Source organism: Halichoerus grypus, chromosome 5 (genome assembly GCF_964656455.1).
Source record: "Halichoerus grypus chromosome 5, mHalGry1.hap1.1, whole genome shotgun sequence".
Classification (NCBI taxonomy): domain Eukaryota; kingdom Metazoa; phylum Chordata; class Mammalia; order Carnivora; family Phocidae; genus Halichoerus; species Halichoerus grypus.
The window spans coordinates 168,341,478-168,362,219 of NC_135716.1; the positions used below are offsets into that span (position 1 = coordinate 168,341,478).

Genomic DNA, 20,742 nt, shown 5'->3' on the forward strand with positions numbered 1-20,742 from the left:
ATGGCATGAGAAAATGATTCCTGTGGCGATAAATCAAGGAATTGCATCCAGTAGGGGAGCCCGAACATGGACTCACATAACTGTAGCCTGGGGCAGGAGAGTAAATGCAGAGATGAGGCCAGTAAGGCAAGTAGATGGTGTTCCATGTTGCTTTCTTATTCAGTAAATTTAGTACCTGCCATATTCTGGGGCCGTGCTGGGGTTGTGTACTCAGTAGTGAATAAGATAGAGTCCCTGCCTTCAGAAGGACTGTAGTCTAGCAGGAAAAAGAAGTAAGAAACATTCTCTCCTAAGCTCACAGGTATTTTATACAGAGAGCAGGTGAGCACATGACTTTGGAGACTGGTCTTTTTGGTCTAAGAATCTGTGTTGAGACTTTGCACCTCAGTTGACCTGGGTAAGCCAGTTATAAATACTCTTCATTCACCAGAATGAAATTCCAAGCCAGAGGGCAAGGAGGGAAAGGGACGTGGTTTCCTCTTGTTGCATGTGTGGTTAATTCAGGATCTGAAATCCTTCCAGACCTCTGGATTCCCACCCCAGGGAGGAGTATGTGCATTTAAATGTTCCCTGCTTGCAATGTGTTATTGTTCCTTTGGTTTCCACCCAGTCCTGTGAGGTAGGTCATGGGGGTGCATATTTTAGAGATGACCAAACAGGCTCTGAGAGGCAGACTTGCCCAAGGTTACACAGTCCGAAGTAGGAAGGGATCAGAGATCTCTCTGGTTCTTATGCCCAGTTCACTGCCTCCCTCAGAGAAATGAGAGAAGGGGAAAGGAAATTTAATGTCTGTCCTTCCTGACCTTCCTGAATCAGTTAGGATCCGGGCAAGTTGTATTAACAGAAAAACCCCAAACCATAGTGACCTAAGCAGTATGAAATTTATTTCTTGCTCAGATAAAAGAACCCTAGTGGTAGACAGAGACTTCTTTTATCATCTTGCTCTGCCCCTTGTGCCTTCCATTTCTAAGGCTATCTAATGACCTCAGGGGGCTGCTTTAGATCCTGCCATTACATCCACATTCCAGGCAATGGGAAGGGAGAACTCTCCTGAAAGCTTTTTGTTTTTTTTCCCCCCTGAAAGTTCTATACAACACAATTGCTTACGTCCCAATGACTAGAGCTGTTCTGTCCTTCCAGCCACATGTGGCTATTGAACATTACAAATGTGGCTGGTCTAAGCTGAGATGTGCTGAAGTATAAGATACACGCTGGATTTCAAAGACTTCATATGGGAAAAAAAGAACTTAATAAAATATTTCATTAACTTGACACTCTTTTTTTATTTTTTTATTTAATTTCTTTAAAAGATTTTATTTATTTATTTGAGAGAGAGCGAGAGAGAGCACAAGGGGGGCAGGGAGGGAGAAGCAGCCTCCAGCAGGGAGCCCGGCATGGGTGGGGCTCGATCCCAGGACCCTGGGACCACAACCCGAGCCGAAGGCAGACACCCAACTGACTGAGCCACCCAGGCGCCCAACATTCTTTTTTTAATGTAATCTCTGTACCCAGTGTCGGTCTCAAACTCACGACCCCAAGATCAAGAGTCAGATGCTCTACGGACTGAGCCAACCAGGCGCCCCCTAACTCAGACATTTTGATTATATGTTAAAATGATAATGTTTTGGCTCTATTGAGTTAAATAAAATATATTATTAAAATTAATTCCACCTTTTTTTTTTTTACTTTAAAAAATGTATCTACTAGAGAATTTTAATTACTTATGAGGGCAGCATTATATTTCTATTGCTGGGCTGGAAGTTAATCACATAGATAACCCTGGCTGCAGGGGAGGCTGGGAAATGTCATAACTGATGCCTGTATCTTCAGCTGAAAATCAGATTCTGCTACTAAGAAGGAGAGAAAAATAAGTGTTTAGGCAGTTAACAGTGTCTGCCATATTCCTTTTTTTCTGGGAAGTTGGAGGACAGACAAATTCACATGCTAAATCACAGGTGCATATTTGCATATTACAGAAATAGCCAGAGTGCCTGTCTCCAAGGATCTGGCCAACTAATTTGGGAGATATACAATTATATATAGATAATAAAAATGCAATTGTTAATGTACCAAACTGTATTGGGGGTAGGTGGAGGAGATGGATGAGTCAAGGTTCTTGTGGTGTTGAAAACACCATGGATCGATTTACACATGCTTCTTGGAGCCTTGGTGAGACGAATGGTCTGCTGACCAGAGAAAGCACCTTGAGGAGGAAGGGCTGCTACAGATGAAACTGCCTCCATTCAATCTTTTGAGATGGTCACTAGCAGAGCATGGTTGGAATGGGAGCTGCAGGGGGGCAATTCTTTTGATCACTTCTCTCTGTTCCTTCCTGCATCTCTAGGACACTGTATTCAGCCTTCTGCATGGAGCTGGCCTCCCACGGTTTTGTGGTTGCTGTCCTGGAACACAGGTGGGGGGGTGACGGCCATAACAAACTCTTGGATGGGTTGCTGCCAGTGGGCTAGGATATAGGCTAGTCCTTTATTGATAAATTATTTTTAATCTTCACAACGACCATGCAAGGCAGGTATTCTACTCATTTTCAAGGTGAGGAATCCAAAGTTCAAAGGTTCACTTGCTAGAAGTGACACAGCCGAGTTGGGGTAAACCCAAGTCAGTCTTCAAAATCCGTGTTTTTTCTACTCTCTTATGTGTGCCCCTGGATCTTTCTCCCTGCTAGCCAAAAGATGATCCAGTGTTTTGGTGGGAATGGAGGATTTAGTAAAGGGGAGAAATAAGCTCAAGGGTATCCTCTAGTTTCTCCGACGGCATGTGTATTTCAGGGACGGGTCCGCCGCGACCACCTGTTTCTGCAAGCAGGCCCCAGGGGAGAGCCAGCTGACTCATGAGCCACTGGAGGAGGAATGGCTCCCTCACCATCAGATTGAAGAAGGGGAGAAGGAATTCCACGTCCGGAATTGCCAGGTAGGCTTGTGCCAGTTGGGGAGGGAGAGTTAATAAGCCCGTCCTCCTGCTACTACAGTCACTAAGAAGACTTTGAACTAGCCTTCTGTCCTGAAATCTCACTCATAGTGGGTCTGAGCTTGTCACAGCAGAGAAATGGGGTATTAGTCAACACTCTTCACAATTGCAGGTGACAGAAACTCAATTTAATCTTGGTAGGCAAAACGGAGAATTGCCCGGCGTGTACAGGCTGAGTTTGAGGGGCAGGGCCACGGGAGCCAGACTCAAATACCATCAAGACATTTTTTTCTCTGTCGGTCTCTGCTGGTTGGTCTTATCTGCAAACTGGCTTACCTTACAAGGTTAGATGGACTGAGTTTGCACATGTTTTTGGCCTCACCACCTGAGAGAATAGGGCTGTTTGGGTGGTCGTCCCCCAGTTGTCACACCTGCCTCAAGCTATGAAAAATCCTGGAAGGAGGCTCCTGGGCCCGGGAGAAGCATCCAAATGGGAAATTTTCATCAGAAATAGGTCGATAGATTTGAGGGGGTCACAGTCCTCAAAAGTCAGGGGTAATGGGCGAAGTGGGGGCAGGTAAATGCTAGGCAGACAAAAACAATAGATGTATGCTATAAATAGGCAAGTAGAGTCCAGTACTGGGTTGATTAAAAAAAACACTCTTCCTTCTTTTGTGTTCAAGGTGCTTTCATATATGTTGTCTTATTGGGTCCTCCTGCCCGCCCCCCCCAACAATGGGGAGGTGGGTAGAGTCTGAATAGCAGTGCTGACCCCAGTGGACTGTTAGGTGGCGCTTATGTGAGCTGCTAGGAGGTTGCCGAGCCTTTCTCAGGATATGGAGCCCCCAGTGCTTGCTGAGATCCAGGTGGCCACACTCTCCCTACGTCCTCCCTTGGCTCTGTTGGAGAGTGAGTTTCTTGATGGACAGTTGTGCCGTCTTCCAGCCCCCACCGTGACTGTCTCTGTTGCAGGTACACCAGAGGGTAAGCGAGTGTACACGGGTGTTGAGGATCCTGCAAGAGGTCACTGCTGGGCAGATCGTCCTTAACATCTTGCCTGATGGGTTGGATCTGATGACCTTGAAGGTACGGCAATAATTGGTATGACCTGGAGCGCATGTATTCATCAGGACTTTTGGGGTTACAAATAACAGAAACCTAACTCATTCGCTTAAACCAAAAGAGAATTTATTGACTCAAGTAAGTGAGGAAGTCCAAAGGCAGACTGGCTTTAGGCTAGCATAGCGAGATCCAGGGTCTCAGACATTGTCATCAAAGCTCTGGCACTCTCTCTTCCTTCTCCTGGCTCGGTTCCACTCTGTGTGTGTGGGCTTCATTCTCACCGTTCTCTCTCCATTAGGCAGGAAAGATGGTTGCTGGCAGCCCAAGCCTATATTTCAACACAGCTCCAAATTTAAAAGGAAAAGAGATTCTCTTGGCTTCCACTATTCTGGGAAGGCTGTGGCCCTGCTTGGGTTACATGTCCCTTCCGGACCAGGCACTGTACCAGAGGGACAGGGTATTCTGATTGGCCTGCCTACATTATACACCCACTTCTGGGTCAGGGGATCCTAAGTACCAGGATTGGCATCCCTACGGGGCCACATGGATAAGGGAAAAATGGTTAATTCCCCAAAGGAAGGTCTGTTGAGCAACAAACAACCTGTGTCTACAGCAGGCTAATTCCTTCCTTTGAGGGAATCCCAAAAATCCTCCCGGGAGGATAGAAACTGTCCCAGCTATGGAATTTGGTACCTATGCAGATAACATTCCCAACCCCCCCGATCTTTCCCACCTAATTGCAAAAGTAGCTCAGGCTCTATTTAGAGAACCAAGAAATCACACAAAAGCATGAAGAAAAAAAGTGTTGTTTTACATGTTGACGTTCATCTTTCCAGTTACTCTAAAATGCGTAACACATGTGTATACATTTTTAAAAACAATAATGTTATCATTTAATACAGGCTGTTTTGTGGCCTTTTTTTTTTTCACTTAGCGTAAGTCTGAATGTCTTCTTATGCCAGTTAATATTTTTCTATGGCATGATTTTTTTTTTAAAGATTTTATTTATTTGAGAGAAGGAGAATGAGAGAGGAAGAGAGAACACATGAAGGGGGGGAGGGTCAGAGGGAGAAGCAGACTCCTTGCTGAGCAGGGAGACTATGGCATGATTTTTAATAGCCATGTGTATTCCACTGCATGAATGAGAATGGTGTGTGTGTTTATATGTATATAAATACATATATATAAATATGTATAAAATAACAATTACTGCTGTATGAGTACTTACTATGATAAGAGCCCCTCACACAAACTTATGCAGCAAGCATTATTAGCTCTTTACACAGAAAGAAACCAAGGATCAAAGAGGCTACACATAGCCAAGTAAGTGGTAGAGTCAGACTTCATACTGGGGCTTTTTGATCCCAAAGCCTGTGCTGTGTGCCCCAAAACCTTGTTAGAAAATGCCTTTTAAAGGCTCTGGTCAAGTCAAGGCCATCCAGGGCACAGTGTCCACCTGGACGGTCAGCTGGAAAGGCAGACATCGGAAGCACTTTTCCAACGATGTGATGTGTGCTGCCAGCCCCCAGCAGACAGGCAGGGTCCCAGGCACTGAAGTGCAGGGCTGCGTGCCTGTGAGCCTAAGACAGGCATTGGGCAGGCTAGAGTTGAGTTGGATTATTATGATTTGGAGAAATACAGAATAAAAACAGCTAAGAACATTTTCATCTAGCAGATAAGCTCTGAAAATTGATTACTCACTCTTGTTGGCCAAGCTGTGGGGAAGCTGCTGTGTTGCCCGTGAGAGTACAGATTGCCCCACGCAGGGCAGTTTGGCAATAGCTATCAACAGTAAAGTGTGCATATTCTTTGACCCAGCAATGTCCAGTTCTGGGAATTTATTCTATAATCTGCACATGCAACATGATACATGTACAAGGTATTCATTCCACCATTGTTTGCAATAGCAAAAGATTGGTAGTATCCTAAGTGTTCTCTAGTAAGGGAAGTGGTTTAATAGATTACAGGACAATGGATGTATTAGTTTTGGTAATGCTAATTGCTGTAACTCTTAAATCCCAGATCTCAGTAGCTTAACACAATAGAAATTTACTTCTCTCCCATGCAAAGTTGCAAGTGGGTGCTCCTCTTGCAAAGGGTGACTCAGGGATCCATGCTCCTTTCAGCTTATAGCTCAACCCTCTTCCATTTGTGAACCCCAACTCCACTGTGTGCATTAAACCAAGAGTGGGGGAGGGCGTGGAGGTTTGAACGAAACACTCTTTATGGGCGAGGCCTGGAAGTAGAGAGATAGCTTTCACGCTTCTTCTGTTGGCTAGCACTCAGGCCCAAGGCCACATCCAACTGCTGGGAAACAGTCTAGCTGTATGTCCAGGAAGAAGAGAGACAGATTTGGTGATCAGCCAGCCGCCTACGCCATGGGAAAACCAGATGTAGCTTTAAAAAGATAAGGAAGGTCTTTATGTAACTAATACTATTATGCACAAAGGTAAGTTTTGCGTAAAAAGTGGGGATATACAGATTCACATTTACCTATGTGTGCGTAAGTAAGCTCTCCAAAGACACTGAAGAAACTGGCCCCTTTTGGGGGTAGGTGTTGGGCAGCTGTGTGGAAAGGGAATGTGGTATGTGGGTGACTTCACTATATGCTCCTGATTTTCAGCATATATAAATATATTAACCTATCAAAAAAAAGCTGAAGCGGCCATCAACTAAGTTGTTGGTCTGAAGGTACTAAGCAAAGGGGGAGGAGTTAGGTACAGAGCCTCAGGGTGGAAACTGGGGGGAGCAGAGGAGAGCAGGGGTTCAGGGCAGAGGCTGGGCCGCAAAGACTAGAGAGATTTCCCAAGCCCCTCGGAAGGCGACTGCAGTGGCTTTTTATATAACCATGCCCTGCAGGCTTCTGGGGACAACTCGAAATAGATCCTTGCAGAGCATGGAAGAGCAAGCAGACTCACTCTGCTGGATCAAAGTCAGGACAGATATCCAGGGGCAGTTGAAGCTGGGTTTGTTTCTGCACGAGCATGCCTTGCTTCAGAGGGAAGCGGAGGCAGCAGGAGCTTTCCATTTTGTCCTCAACTTGGCGCCTTGTCACCCTTTGGACCAGCTGTAAGGCAGGGATCTAGGGGTTGGAGACAGTTCTCGTTCCTAACGTGCCCTTACACGGATGCATCTGTGTGGAATCACATCACTTATGCCCAATCATTTACTCATGTATATTTGGATGTCTCCCCTGGTCCAGGTATTACAGGTGGTATGATTATAAAAACAAAGATGAAAAACATAGTTTTCAGAATTCCTGACTACAGAAAGTTGTTCGGCCTGGGAATTGCCTGACTGGCCGCTCTCTGGTGAGCAAGAGGTTCTTACCGTGCAGGCGGGAGCTCACCCCCCTGTATGGTGCTTCTGCCTCATTGTCTCACTCTTTGCCTCTTGCCTCTGAAGAATTCCTGAAAAAGCAGCCCCACATTTCTGATTTGGTTCAGTTCTCTGCTTTCAGGGCAGCATCAACATGAGCCGCGTAGCTGTGATGGGACATTCATTTGGCGGGGCCACGGCGGTCTTGGCTTTGGCCAAGGAGACCCAGTTTCGGTGAGTGTCCCATCGATGTTCTGTGAGCTCCGTGCACCATTCATTCATTCAGCAAGTATTTGTCACGCAAGTGTTACGTGCTAGGCACAATGGTTTGGGGGCTGGGGACTCAGTGGTGAACAAGAAAACGAGGTCTCTGATTTCATGGAATTATGTTATTGTGGGAGGAGACAGACGAGTAAACAAGCTAACAGCCAAATCCCCAGCACTCAGGTGTAGTGAAGAAAATAAACCAAGCTGGTATGCCGGAGTAATTGGAGGCGTCCTTCAGAAAGTGACATGAGCCAAGACTTAAAAAGAAGCCAACCATATGAAGGTCTAGGGGAAAGATCATTCTAGGCAGAGGGAACAGCTAATGCAAAGGCCCTGAGGCAGAAAGAAGCTTGCCATGTCAGTGTCAGTGTGGGAAGGGCACAGTGAGTGGGGCAAGTGGGTCAAGATACGATCAGAGAGATAAAGGGGCTAGATCACATGGCCTTTGGCCAGAGTAAGAGAGTTCGATTTTATTCCAAGTATGATGGGAAATTATTAAGGGTTTTAAGCAGAGAAAAATCTTTTTTTTTTTTTTTTTTAGTTTTTATTTATTCATTTAACTAATTACTACACCCAATGTGGGGCTCAAACTCACAACTCCAAGATCAAGAGTTGCATACTCTTCTGACTGAGCCAGCCAGACTCCGAGAAAAATCTTATTTACACATTAAAAGATCCCTCAAAGGGGGCGCCTGGGTGGCTCAGTCATTAAGCATCTGCCTCTGGCTCATCTCCCAGGGTCCTGGGATCGAGCCCCGCATCAGGCTCCCTGCTTAGCGGGAAGCCTGCTTCTCCCTCTCCCACTCCCCCTGCTTGTGTTCCCTCTCTCGCTGTGTCTCTCTCTGTCAAATAAATAAATAAAATCTTAAAAAAAAAAAAAAAGGATCCCTCAAGGGGGGACTTGGGTGACTCAGTGGCTTAAGTGTCCGACTTGATCTCAGCGCAAGTCTTGATCTCAGGGTCGTGAGTTCAAGCCCTGTTGTTGGGCTCCACGCTAGGCATGGAGCCTACTTAAAAAAAAAAATTAAAAATAAAAAAATGAAAGATCCCTCTGGCTACTGTATGAAGAGTGGATCGTAGCAGGACAAGACTGAAAACCAGGAGGCTGGTTAGAGGAAGGCTGTTTCAGAGTCAAGGTCAGAGGTGAGGGATTGGCATTAGGATGGAGGTGGCAGGATGGAGAGAAACGAATTTGAGTCAGGATATGTTTTAGAATTTGGGTGGGAGATGATTGTCCTTTATTGAGATGGAGAAGACTCGAGGAACTCTGAGTAGGGGAGAGGAGCTAATCTTGGGGCCTTAATTTTGCCCCAGGTGACAGATTACTGCTCGACACTCTGGCCATGTCTTTGAGCTATGCCACCAAGGAGGCTTTTCCTGACTCCTGTGCCATGCACACTGTGGGCTCACATAGCTCCTTGTGCAGTCAGGGCACTAAGCTCCATTTTGTTACCTTGTCTGTTCTGTCTCCCCTTCTAGACTGGGAGCCCCTTAAGAGCAAAAACTATGTCATTTATCTCTGTATCCACAGCACAGGGCTAAGCACATAGTAGGTACTCGATGAATGTTGAATGAATGAAGTGCCTTCTGAGTAACCCAGGTCAGCTGCCTGAGGGTAGACCCAAGAAAAGGTCTGATCCTTGCTGCCAGCGAGTTTAAAATCTAGAAGGATCTGAGGTGCCTGGCTGGCTCATTCAGTAGAGCATCCACCTCTTGATCTCAGGGTCGTGAATTCTAGCCCCATGTTGGGCATGGAGCCTACTTTAAAATAAGTAAATATAAACAAACAAATAAATAAAATCTAGAAGGATCTTTGGTGACAGGTGAGGGTGATCTCTATCCAAGATCCTAACTGAAGGGTCTGGGCCCTGGTATCCCCTTCCTGGCTTTCTGAGCTTTTGTCCCACTGAAGGGAAGAATCCTGCCCCTCCCCCACCAGCCTAACTACTCTTGCCTGGGTTTCCACATGGCAGTTCCAAATGTCTGGTCCTGTCACAGGTGTGCTGTGGCTCTGGATGCTTGGATGTTTCCTCTGGAACATGACTTTTACCCCAAAGCCCGAGGCCCTGTGTTCTTTATCAATGCTGAGAAATTCCAGACAATGGAGAGTGTCAACTTGATGAAGAAGATATGTGCTCAGCACGAACAGTCCAGGATCATAACTGTCCTGTGAGTAAGCCCCAGGGTCATGATCATGATCCCCAGTGTCCTCTCCATTTGCTACTTAGTTGTGGCTCTCTTAATTTCTTCTAAATTATCCGTAAGTTCTACCCATTAATACAATACTTAAATACTTCCTAAAGTGCAAAGTCTTAATTCCTTTAGGATTTCCTATCTGTCCTCCTCCACTTAGCTCCACTTACAGCAATTCCTTTACTAGTTTATATGACTTGCTGACAGGATTTACCTGTTGCTTTCTGGAAAAAAGGTATTGCAGGATTGTGAGTTGGAGAGGGAGAGTATGGGTCTGGATGGACTCCAGAGATGTCTAGCCTCATTTGGGAATTTTAGTGAGTCTTTTGAAGAATGTAAATACAATAGATCCTTGACATTCACAAGATAGACTTTTGGAGACCTTGAATACCTCAGTTCATATATCTTCCATAAACCATATATATTCTGCCCAAGAGAAACCATATTCTCTTCACTTTACTTGCTAGCACTATCAGATGGTTTTCTCTCAGGAACCACTTATCACAGAAAGAAAATTTTGAGTTACCTTCAGATCCATACCGTAGATCGAAAGTGGCCCAGGGCGCCTGGGTGGCTCAGTCGTTAAGCGTCTGCTTTCGGCTCAGGTCATGATCCCAGGGTCCTGGGATCGAGTCCCACATCGGGCTCCCTGCTCCTTTGGAGCCTGCTTCTCCCTCTGCCTCTCTCTCTCTGTCTCTCATGAATAAATAAATAAAATCTTAAAAAAAAAAAAAAAAAAAAAGTGGCCCAGAGTTCAGGTGCAGGGCTGAGGGCCCACTGACACATCTTCGACTTGCTTCTGCCCTGCACTCGGAGCCTAGCAGAGCCTGACTGCACATGCCTCGAGGATCCCAGGTCGTATTTCCACAAAACAAGTAACTACATGTCACAGGCTTCTGGAATCACTCGGGTAGTTGAAATGCTGAATCCAAAGCGCCGGAATGCTGCGAGTCCCCTTGGTAAACAGTACTTCTTCCCTTGCTCCTCTTGGGTAGGCTATCTTCCTTAGGGCCAGCCCTCCCCTTTCCTTTTGGTCTTATGGCAGCAGGGGACTGCTTGACAGTTTCCCCAGGCCAGTCAGTTTGAGGATAATGGTGACCTCTGGAGGGAAGGGAGGTGAGAGCAGTTGGGAGGGGGAACCCAAAGGCAATTTAACTACCGGCAATGTATTACTTCTTAAACCGACTGCTGGATACTCAAGTATCCATTATATTATTCTTCACACTTTTTCATGTGCCTTAAACAACACATTTTTTTAAAAAGTCAGGTATTCCGCATGATGTCAACCAAAGTTGAGCGTTTCGATTTCTTTCCCTCATTGAATTGACTAGTAAATATTTAGCTGTGAGTCATAGCCCAAAATGAACCTAGTGAGAATTTCACTTTTGAATTAAATGTATATGATAGCTAGGAACTTAAATTCTAATCCGGAAACCCTCTTTTATAGGCGTTTGCCCTTACTTTTCTGATTACTTCAATAAAGGCAGGTGATTCCTTTTCCTGTTCACTTTGTGGCACGGTTCTGATGAAGAAGGAGCTGATATGTTTTGTGACTGTTCAGAAGTCACCAGGGAAAAGCCACGGTGCAATAGTTTATAATCACAGCAGAATGGCAGGGATGGCAGGCCTCGCCTCCTCGCCCTGCGCCCGCCCACTCCGCCTAACTCACCCTTCCCCGGCACTGTCAGACATTGTGGCCTCGGGGTCAGGGCAGCTTTGAAGCCACGCACACCTGTGTTCAAGTCCTAACTCTGTCCCTTCCTGGTTGTGTGACCTCGGGCAGATCATTTCCTCTGATTCCGTCGAAAGGAAAATGCTTCCTTTCCGAGATTGTGATGAAAACTCAGAGCTAATGCACATAGAGCCCCTTGCACATGGTAGGTGCTTAGCAAATATTTGTGTGCCCTCGCCTCCAGACCCGTACCAGTTACTTGTTTCTCTTTTCCTCTAGTGGTTCTGTTCATCGGAGTCAAACTGACTTTGCTTTTGTGGCTGGTAACTGGATTGGTAAAATCTTCTCCACTCAAACCCGTGGGAGCTTGGACCCGTATGAAGGTCAGGAGATTATGGTGAGGGCCATGTTGGCCTTCCTGCAGAAGCACCTAGGTAAGGAGAGAACTGGGCTTTGTGGGCAGCCGTGGGGGTCTCTTAGATTTCCCTACCCAGTGGCCTATCCTGACATGTCCCAGGTCAGGAATATTTATGGCAAAAGGAAAACCTGAGTGAAGGAGAGAGTTGCACAGAGTTATAGAAAGAACACTTAGCTGTTAAGTTTGGAGACCCTGACTCTGTTTCTTACTACCCAGATGACCTTGGCCTAGTCATTTAACTTCTGAGCCTTGGTTTCCTCACTGTAAATGGAACTTTCACCTCTCTCTTTCCTCCGTGACGTGTGTCCTAACTCATTCTCACTCACCTCATCTGTACTGCAGAGGAGGTTATGATGATAAATGGGCTAAGTTTGTAGAAGTGCTTTAAACAAAACAAAGCATGGAAGGCTTACGACCAGTGTCATACATCACAGACCAGCTAAATGGCAAGGCCTGTAGAGGTCTTTGGCCCAGCCTCCCACCCAGAGGAGATCTTCTCTTCCTTCTTCCCACCACACGGTCAAGCAGCACGGAGAGTGCGCTGCTACGAGGGTCAGCCCTCTCCGCCTCTCCGTTTTATGACGGATATTCTAGTTAGGCTCATTTTGGTTACAAGGACTAGAGATTCCATCATCTACCTTGAGAAAAAAAGGAGAGTTTGTTTATGAAAGTGCACCCAGCCACGTGGGAAGTGAAAAGTTACGGGAACCAAGGTAACTTACAGACTGACCTCTCTCTCTCTGGTCTCTCTCATGGGCTCAGTCTCTCTGTCTCTTCCTCTCATGACAGCTGTTTCTGTTGCCTCTGGTCTGTATTTTTCTCCCTTTCTACTCTAGTTTTTCTCTTGCTGATAGCATCTACTTGTTCATAGTTACTGGTTCCTCATAGCTTCGGTTGGCTCGAACCACTCATGGCTTGGTCTCCCTGCCTTGTGGCATCCTTTCCTCTGTGGCTCCCAGTGCTCACTGCCGTATTTTCTTGGATTTCTTCGATCAGATTCGAGAGAGACAACTTGATTCTCCCAGCTCATCTTTACTTAGCAGCACATTGTAGGCCACTGCCCCACCCAGGCTCGGAGCTATCCTGACCAGATGTCCCTTTCTGAACCAGCCAGAATGGAGGCGGCTACCACTGTGTGCACCAGACTGATCCCTCAGTAGTGTTGTGCACAGTACAGTTCCCTTCAGAAGGGAGCCAGGCCAGCCCGAGTTTCCAAGGCCACCTCACTCTAGCCTAAGAGCAAGATCTGATCCTTTCTGACTCCTCTCCACTCGCCCTGGTCATCCTCACAAGGGCTACCCAGAGAAGCCTCAGACCTCTTGCACATGGCAGCTCTTTAGATACTCGAAGTCCCCAGTGGTGTCTTCTCTGCATTTTCTGTTCGGTAAGCTAGATGTCCATGGTACCTGCACCTGTTCCCCGTGCGGCTCCCCACGTTGCAATTTATTATCCCCTTTGGACGCACTTGTTTGTCGGGGTGTCTTTTAATGTGTGGTGCCCTGACTTGAACGTGACATGCTGGATGTGGTACATACAGCAGGACGGTCACCTCTGTGCTCTGGACACTAGACGTCTAGTTGCATGGCTTGAGTGCATTAACAGTTCCAACAATTGCCAAACAAATTTGGTGTGGAGTTCAGTTTGCTTTTTTTTTTTTTAAGATTTTATTTATTTATTTATTTGACAGACACAGAGAGAGAGCACAGATAGGCAGAGCGGCAGGCAGAGGGAGAGGGAGAAGCAGGCTCCCCGCTGAGCAGGGAGCCCAATGCAGGGCTTGATCCCAGGACCCTGGGATCATGACCTGAGCCGAAGGCAGATGCTTAACTGATTGAGCCACCCAGGCACCCCTCAGTTTGCTTTTATTTATTTATTTATTTATTTATTTTTTTAAGATTTTATTTTTATTTGACAGAGAGAGACACAGCAAGAGAGGGAACACAAGCAGGGGGAGTGGGAGAGGGAGAAGCAGGCTTCCCAATGAGCAGGGAGCCTGATGCGGGGCTCGATCCCAGGACCCTAGGATCATGACCTGAGCCGGAGGCAGACGCTTAATGACTGAGCCACCCAGGCACCCTCCTTAGTTTGCTTTTAAAACATATTTGTTCTGTTATGAATGTATTGACTTTTTTAACCTAAATTTGCATATCTACATGCCTGTTCATTTCATCTTGCTCCTGTGAGCCATTATGCCAGCCTGGGTATAGAGACTGCAGGGTTAATAGAGACTTTAGGGCATCACCCTATCACCTCGTAGGAGAGGAATGGATCCATGACTCTAGACTTCAGTGGGGACTGACTACATGGTCCTCGGCCCACTTTCCCTGGTAACTGTTAGCATCATGTCATTAGGTAAAGAGCCAAAGATGACAGGGGAGCCCCGCATGGCATGATTGGGCTGCAGTTAGGAGCAATGTCTGTTGAGCTAAAATGCTCATTACTGGAGACCAGCAGAAGAGGAGATGGGAAGGAGAGTCTTAGACTATAGGGACGTTATCGAGAACTTGCTTTATGCCAGGCCTTCCACTAAGTACTTCAGATTCACCATCATATGTAATCCTGAAGACGACCCTCTCCAGTAGGTACTTTTATTATTAATTCCATTTTATAGATGAAGATATGAAGCTTAGGAAATTTAAGTAATTTGTCCAAGGTTATCTGGTTACTAAGTGGCAAGGCCAGAATGCAGCCTAAATTGTCTGATTCCAAAGCCCCCATACTTAGCTGATACACTGTCCTGCCAGCGACTCTTAATGACCAAGGTATGGACTCAGTCTTGAGGAGACACAGAAAGCAGGCGCCTAGCTGGCAGAAGGGACGGGACAGTCAGGAGAGGAGGCTCCCTGGACAAAGTGATGCTTGTCTTTAACTTTAACAGATGAGTCTGGCTCACCAGGGAAGGGGCAGGGGTCTTCTAAACAGAAGGCACTGAGGCTTGTGTGGTCAGTTTGGGGAAACTGTTTAGTGCATCTGGCGCTCAGGATAGTGAACTGGTAGAACATAACGGCAGAGAAGTGGGCAGAAGCCAGATGTAGAAGACGTGTATTTGCTGAAATGAGTGTGGATTTTAGTCCACTGGCAAGGGAATGTCATGATTAGACGTGTGTGTGCGGTCTGGCTGCATCATGGAGGACAGGCGATGGGCCTGTCTGAGAGGCTGAGGGCCCCGCTCGAAGGCTGTGGTGTAACCAGGCAAGAAGAGATGAGACAGAGTCTGAAAAGGCAAAGACTCTCCACTTGGGGCAATTAGCTTTGCAAAGGGAGAAAAGCATTTTGGTGGCCACATGTCACACGGGAAACCAAAATGGGCTGCGGTGAGCTGTACCTCTCCCCGCTCCTAAAAATACCTCTGGGAGCACATCTGCCACTGACCCCGGGATGTTCTTTCTCTTGGTGCTTCTGTCCTGTGAGCTATAGGCAGCTTTCTGTCTCCCTCTTCCACTCTCCCTTCTCCTTTCTCTGCAGACCTCTGATACCCTCCCCTCCCCTGTCTCTCCGCTGATTAACTTCGCCTCCCACCTCACTGAGAAAATGAAAGTAGTCAGTACTTCCTCGAAATCCCAGCGCCTTATCTACCCACCTTTGTGCAGACACTCAGCTCCGCATCTGGTTACTAGCTCCCAGTCAGTGGTCTGTCTAAGGCCAAGCCCTCCACCCGCACACAGCTTCCCTTCTCTTCCGTGGGCTCAAAGTGATTGTGCCAGCAGGTTTTTCCTCTTATCTTTGATCATCAATTTGCCCCTCTCGACTTGGTTCATTTCACCCTGAAATTTCTGTGTTTTTTTTTTTTTTTTTTAAGATTTTGTTTATTTGAGAGAGAGAGTGAGCCAGAGCGAGAGAGGCAGCACAAGCAGGAGTTGGGGCAGAGGGAGAGAGAAGCAGGCCCCCCACTGAGCAGGGAGCCCGATGCGGGGCTCGATCCCAGGACCCTGAGATCATGACCTGAGCTGAAGGCAGACGCTTAACTGACTGAGGCGCCCAGGCACCCCTCACCCTGAAATTTCTCTTAAAAAATACCTCTCTTGACCCCACTTTCCCCTCCAGGTTACCACCCCGTTTCCCTGTTCCTCCTAACAGCAAAACTCCTCAAAAGAATGTCCGTCTTTACTCTCTCTGGTTCTTCTCTTAGCATTCTCTCTTAAACCCACTCCAGTCAGGCGTTTGCATCCCAGTTCCCTGGGAGAACTGCTTTTGTCAGTGTGACCGGTGACCCTCACAGCCCTCAATCCGGTGGTGAGTTCTCATTCCTCATCTGCTGGGGTGCCCAGCAGCTTCTGACAGAGTTGGTGACGCCCTCCTCCAAGAAACCCTGTGTTCGCTTCCAGGACACCCCACTGTGGGTTTTCTCCTGTCTGGATGTCTGCTCCTCCTCGGTCTACTTTACTGCTTCCGGGGCTCAGGGCTTGGACCTCTTCTCTCTCCGCATCCCCTGATGTCATCCATCCACTCTCATGGCTGACAACGCCCCATGTCTCCAGTTCGATCTCTCCCATGAACATCACATTTGTATAACCTGCCACTCAATGTTTCTCTGTCCAGTAGGACATCTCCAACAAAACCGGATTTCGATTTACTCAAGCTGACATCTTCCTTCTTGTCTCTGCTCGCCTTTCCAATCCCTTAGAAATCCTCTTGGCGGGCGCCTGGGTGGCTCAGTCATTAAGCGTCTGCCTTCGGCTCAGGTCATGATCCCAGGGTCCTGGGATCGAGTCCCACATCGGGCTCCCTGCTTGGCAGGAAGCCTGCTTCTCCCTCTCCCACTCCCCCTGCTTGTGTTCCTGCTCTCACTATCTCTCTCTCTGTCAAATAAATAAATAAAATCTTTAAAAAAAAAAAAAAATCCTCTTGGCTCTACCTTCTGGCTACATATGGAATCTCGTCCCTTGTCCTCACCCCCACAACTGCCACCCTGTCCAAGTCATCTCTCCCTGCCCTTGCCTCCCCACATGGTCTTTTCTTAATCAAGCGGCCAGAGTGATCCTGACAGAAACTAAGTCCGATCTCTCACACCCCTGTTCCGAATCCTCCAGTGGTCCCCATTTCTCTGAGAATCAAAGCCAATGTCCAGTGTCCCGCTGGCCCCATATGATGCGGCCCTCTGTTTTTTCCCATAGTACTTATCACCTTTTCCCATCCTATATAATTTATTGTGTTTATTGTTATCTCTGCCTATTAGATTATGAGCTCTATGAGGATAAGGGTTTCTATTTGTGTTGTGGATGTATTTTTAGCACCAAGAACATATTGGCTCATCATGGGTGTGCTCAATAGTTTTTGAATTAATGAATATGTAACACTTACTTGATGAGGACCTCTTCCATGCCAGGTTCTTGGCGGGGCACTGGGGATCCAAAGATGGAGAGTGGTCCCTGCTTTCTGTCCCAGCTTTTGTTTGTTTTGAACAAAAGTACCATTTGCCTGTTCAGCTGTGCCCTGCTCCCTCAGCCTTTGACTGTTCTTGCTGTGTTAGATCCATCTGCCTGTGACCCCAGGGCCCTCTCTTGAATCCTATCCTGTGTTAGGCTGCCTCATGATGTTGCCATCCTGTTCTCTCCCACCCTTCACTGAGGTGGCCCTGAATGTGCTTCCACCAGCTGACGTGCAGAAGATCTCTTCCTTCCTGCTCAGCAGCTTCCCTGAGCTTAGATGTAGGCTTTCCATATTCTCACTCTTTCTGACCCAGGTTTGAATTCTGTCTCTACCACTTCTCCACTGGAATGACCTTGGGTGAATTAGGTAGCTTTTCTGAGCCTCAGTTTCCTCAGCTGTAAAATAGGGCTAATACAGGACTTAACACATAGGGATATTGTGAGAATTAAATGAAACAGTGTATGTTTGGCACAGTCTCTAGGATGAATTACTCTTCAGTAAATGCTGCCTTCTGTTGTTATTACCCTTATTGAGTTGTTATGGGGTAAGCAAGTCACGTATGAAGCCCATTTATAAAAGCACTCAGTGAACAGTAGTTACCATACTGCTGTCACCATCACAACCACCTAACCAGTCCTTTTAGTATCCCTGGTGCTCCTCTCCAGGATGACCCACTAAATCCACAGTAGCTATTCTTTGATCTTACCTTACAAAGATTTCCCTAACATTCCTGTTTTTTCCCCACTCAGAACTGAAAGAGGACTATGACCAGTGGGACAGCCTCATTGAAGGCATCGGACCATCGCTCACCCCAGGGGCCCCACACCATCTGTCCAGCCTGTAGGCACAATCAGTCATTTGTGAAAGGTCACTGAGCTGCGTTCCCATTTGGGGCCTGCCCAGGGACACCCGTAGCCTCCTATCAAGAAGTGGTTGGCGTGATCCTTCTTCACAGATTGAGAGGATATAATCACACTGCTGATTGGATAACTGGGTACTTTGATCTTGGACTTGTTGATCTTAATCTCACACTGGGACTTGGATCACTTACTCATTGGCAAACTGGCTTTCTGGGAACCGAACCCTGATGGTGTGGGGAACAAGCAGTGGGGTAGAGTTCGGGGGCAGGGGGTTGCTTCAAGCTCCAAGCTGAACAGTATTAACCCAGCAGCCTACTCCCTCCCCTTGGGCCATTGTGGCTTCTGTCGTGGAAGAAATGAAGCCAAAGGATGGAGTAAAATTCCCACCTTCAGGACCTCTAGCCCAGCTTAGCACTATCCCTTCATACCTCTCAGCCTTCTCCCTCCCCAGGGCCACTTGGTAAGTTCTGAGCACTTTAGGTAACTTTCTAGGATATGGACCACCATCAGATTTTCTGTTTATTTTCTTATTGCATGAAACATGGTTAGGACTCAGACTTGTGAGCCCATGGAGGAGGGCAGAAGCATTGTCCTCACAGCATAGGTGGAGAAGCTGAGGTCCAGAGTGGTATCACAGAAGCTCTGGATGTCATGGAGGTTTGCCAAAAATGTACCTTGAAGAGAATCAACACAAGTTGGTAGAGATAGAGAAGGTAGATTAACACCATTAAATGGCCGTTTGAACAGGCCCTTGCGACAGGAGGGAGGCAGTTTGGTTGGTTAGAATTCAGGTGGCCACCCCTGGAGATGTCTAGGAACACTTTGGTCTTGCCTCTTAACCTCAGATATCATGAGTCTCCAACTTGCTCAGAATCAGGGTGCTGTAATTGTTTTCTGGCTCTGAGGCCCTAGCCTCAAATGTATATCAAGATATAGACTGAATTTCCATTCTGTTCCATTTATAATATGAATGATATTAATACTCATGTTTGCCTAATGATATGTTGGAATATTTTCTTTATTTAATCTGCATTAGAGCAAGATGGCGAGCCATCTGGAAGTAACTTTTCCTTCTGTCTTTCTTTGTTCGCTTACCACTTATGCCCATGTGGAAAAAAACACTTTAAAAGGAAAGGAAATCTTCTTGGAAATCTAACTCAAAGCTGTCTGGGAACATCAACCTGAAACTCTCCTCTCCACTCCTCTAGACTTCATACCTCAGCCCAGGTAGGGGACCCCAAGACAAGGCAGGAGCAAAAGGGAAATGCATCTCTACACAGTAGATCCAAGGTCAGTGCCACCAAAGCAGGCTGGGACCATGTCTCCCATCTCAACAGCTATTCTTTCTAAGACATGAAATATCAGATCCACTGAGACTGTGGACCTTGGGAGGATCTGAAGAATTCCGGTGAGACGGAGTGTAAGGAGAATATCATTCATTAAAGCACTGGGCTCTAGAATTCTGTATCCTGGTTTTGAGTCCCAGCTCTACCACTACTAACTGCGTAAATTTGAGCAAATTGTGTTCTTTTTCCATTCTCAGTTCCTGAATTTCTAAAACGGGGATCTGCATCATGAATCGTTAAGAGGATTTAAGCATAAGGATGTGTGACCCATGGATTATTTAAAAGTATGATTCCTACTTTCTCATTATGTGAGATTTTATCTTATAGCTTTTGTTTTCTGGCTTTATTGCTTTGCGGTCAAAGAAAATAACCCCTACGGTCTTCATCCTTCAAGATTTGTTGAAACTTGCTTTTTGGCCCAATGTAAGGTCAGTTTTGTAAATATTCCATATATGATTTAAAAGACTGTATATTTTGAAGTTTTGGGCTTGCTATTTTACTCAGCAGCACATTATGGACTTCCTTCTATGAGCGTGCATACGGTATTTAATAGAGCCTTCAAACCCCCATATGGGGACCAGAGCCCCTCCGCACTTACAGAACCAGTAGATGCCACTTCCTGTGCCTGGGGCTGGTTCTGCAGATGCTGGGGGCCAGTCCTGGCAGCATTAGCTCATGAGACCCAGCAAATATGTCCAATGTCTGTGCAGCTATGTTTTGTAAAGAAGGTACTCCGAAACTGGATCCATCTCCTCCTTTCAGTTCATGAACTGGTAATGACTCATTTATCTGGCAACACTGGAGTAGGTGAATCTTTATATAATTGAAAATTATCCTATAAGCCACAAAATATAATATAATATTGACTATTTTGAATGGCAATCTACCAAAAAGATAATGCACCCATTTTCTTAATGTGAGCTGACGTCTAACTTTTTTAGGATGTCTCTATTAAGATAAACTAGATTATGTGGTAGTTAACAAGCAGCCCCCAAAAGTAACAAGTGTGTTTCTTGCCCATGTCCTTGTTCTCTATTGGTTGGGGAAGCTCTGCCTGGTGTCATCTTTATCCTTACTTGGGGACCCAGGCCAGCAGAGCTGCCGCTCTTGAAACCATTCATTGCCAGTTGCCAAGATGGAGCACTCACTAGCTCTTGAAGCTTCTTCCCAGAAGTGCCACCCACTCACTGTTTCCATTCACATTTCATTAGTCACAGCAAGTCATCTGGCCTTACCTAATACCCCACAGCACCCCAGGAGAGCCGACATATCTGCGGGCAGATCTGAGGTCTGAGCAGCGCTGCCCTCTGG

General features: G+C 46.5%; 1 protein-coding gene across 3 annotated transcripts in view; it reads left to right on the forward strand.

Annotated features, from left to right (window-relative positions):
• PAFAH2 (platelet activating factor acetylhydrolase 2) overlaps positions 1-19,545 on the forward strand; it is a 29,883-nt gene extending 10,338 nt beyond the window's left edge. The window contains exons 5-11 of one of the 3 annotated variants that reach the window (XM_036114655.2): positions 2,345-2,413; positions 2,787-2,928; positions 3,898-4,011; positions 7,448-7,539; positions 9,571-9,741; positions 11,717-11,871; positions 17,975-19,545. In XM_036114655.2, coding sequence (XP_035970548.1) covers positions 2,345-2,413; positions 2,787-2,928; positions 3,898-4,011; positions 7,448-7,539; positions 9,571-9,741; positions 11,717-11,871; positions 17,975-18,069 — 838 coding nt within the window. In that variant the 3' untranslated portion in view covers positions 18,070-19,545. The remainder of the gene's footprint in view (positions 1-2,344; positions 2,414-2,786; positions 2,929-3,897; positions 4,012-7,447; positions 7,540-9,570; positions 9,742-11,716; positions 11,872-17,974) is intronic. The other 2 variants (XM_078073616.1, XM_078073615.1) reach the window with 2 other exon arrangements.
• Positions 19,546-20,742: the final 1,197 nt, after the last annotated feature.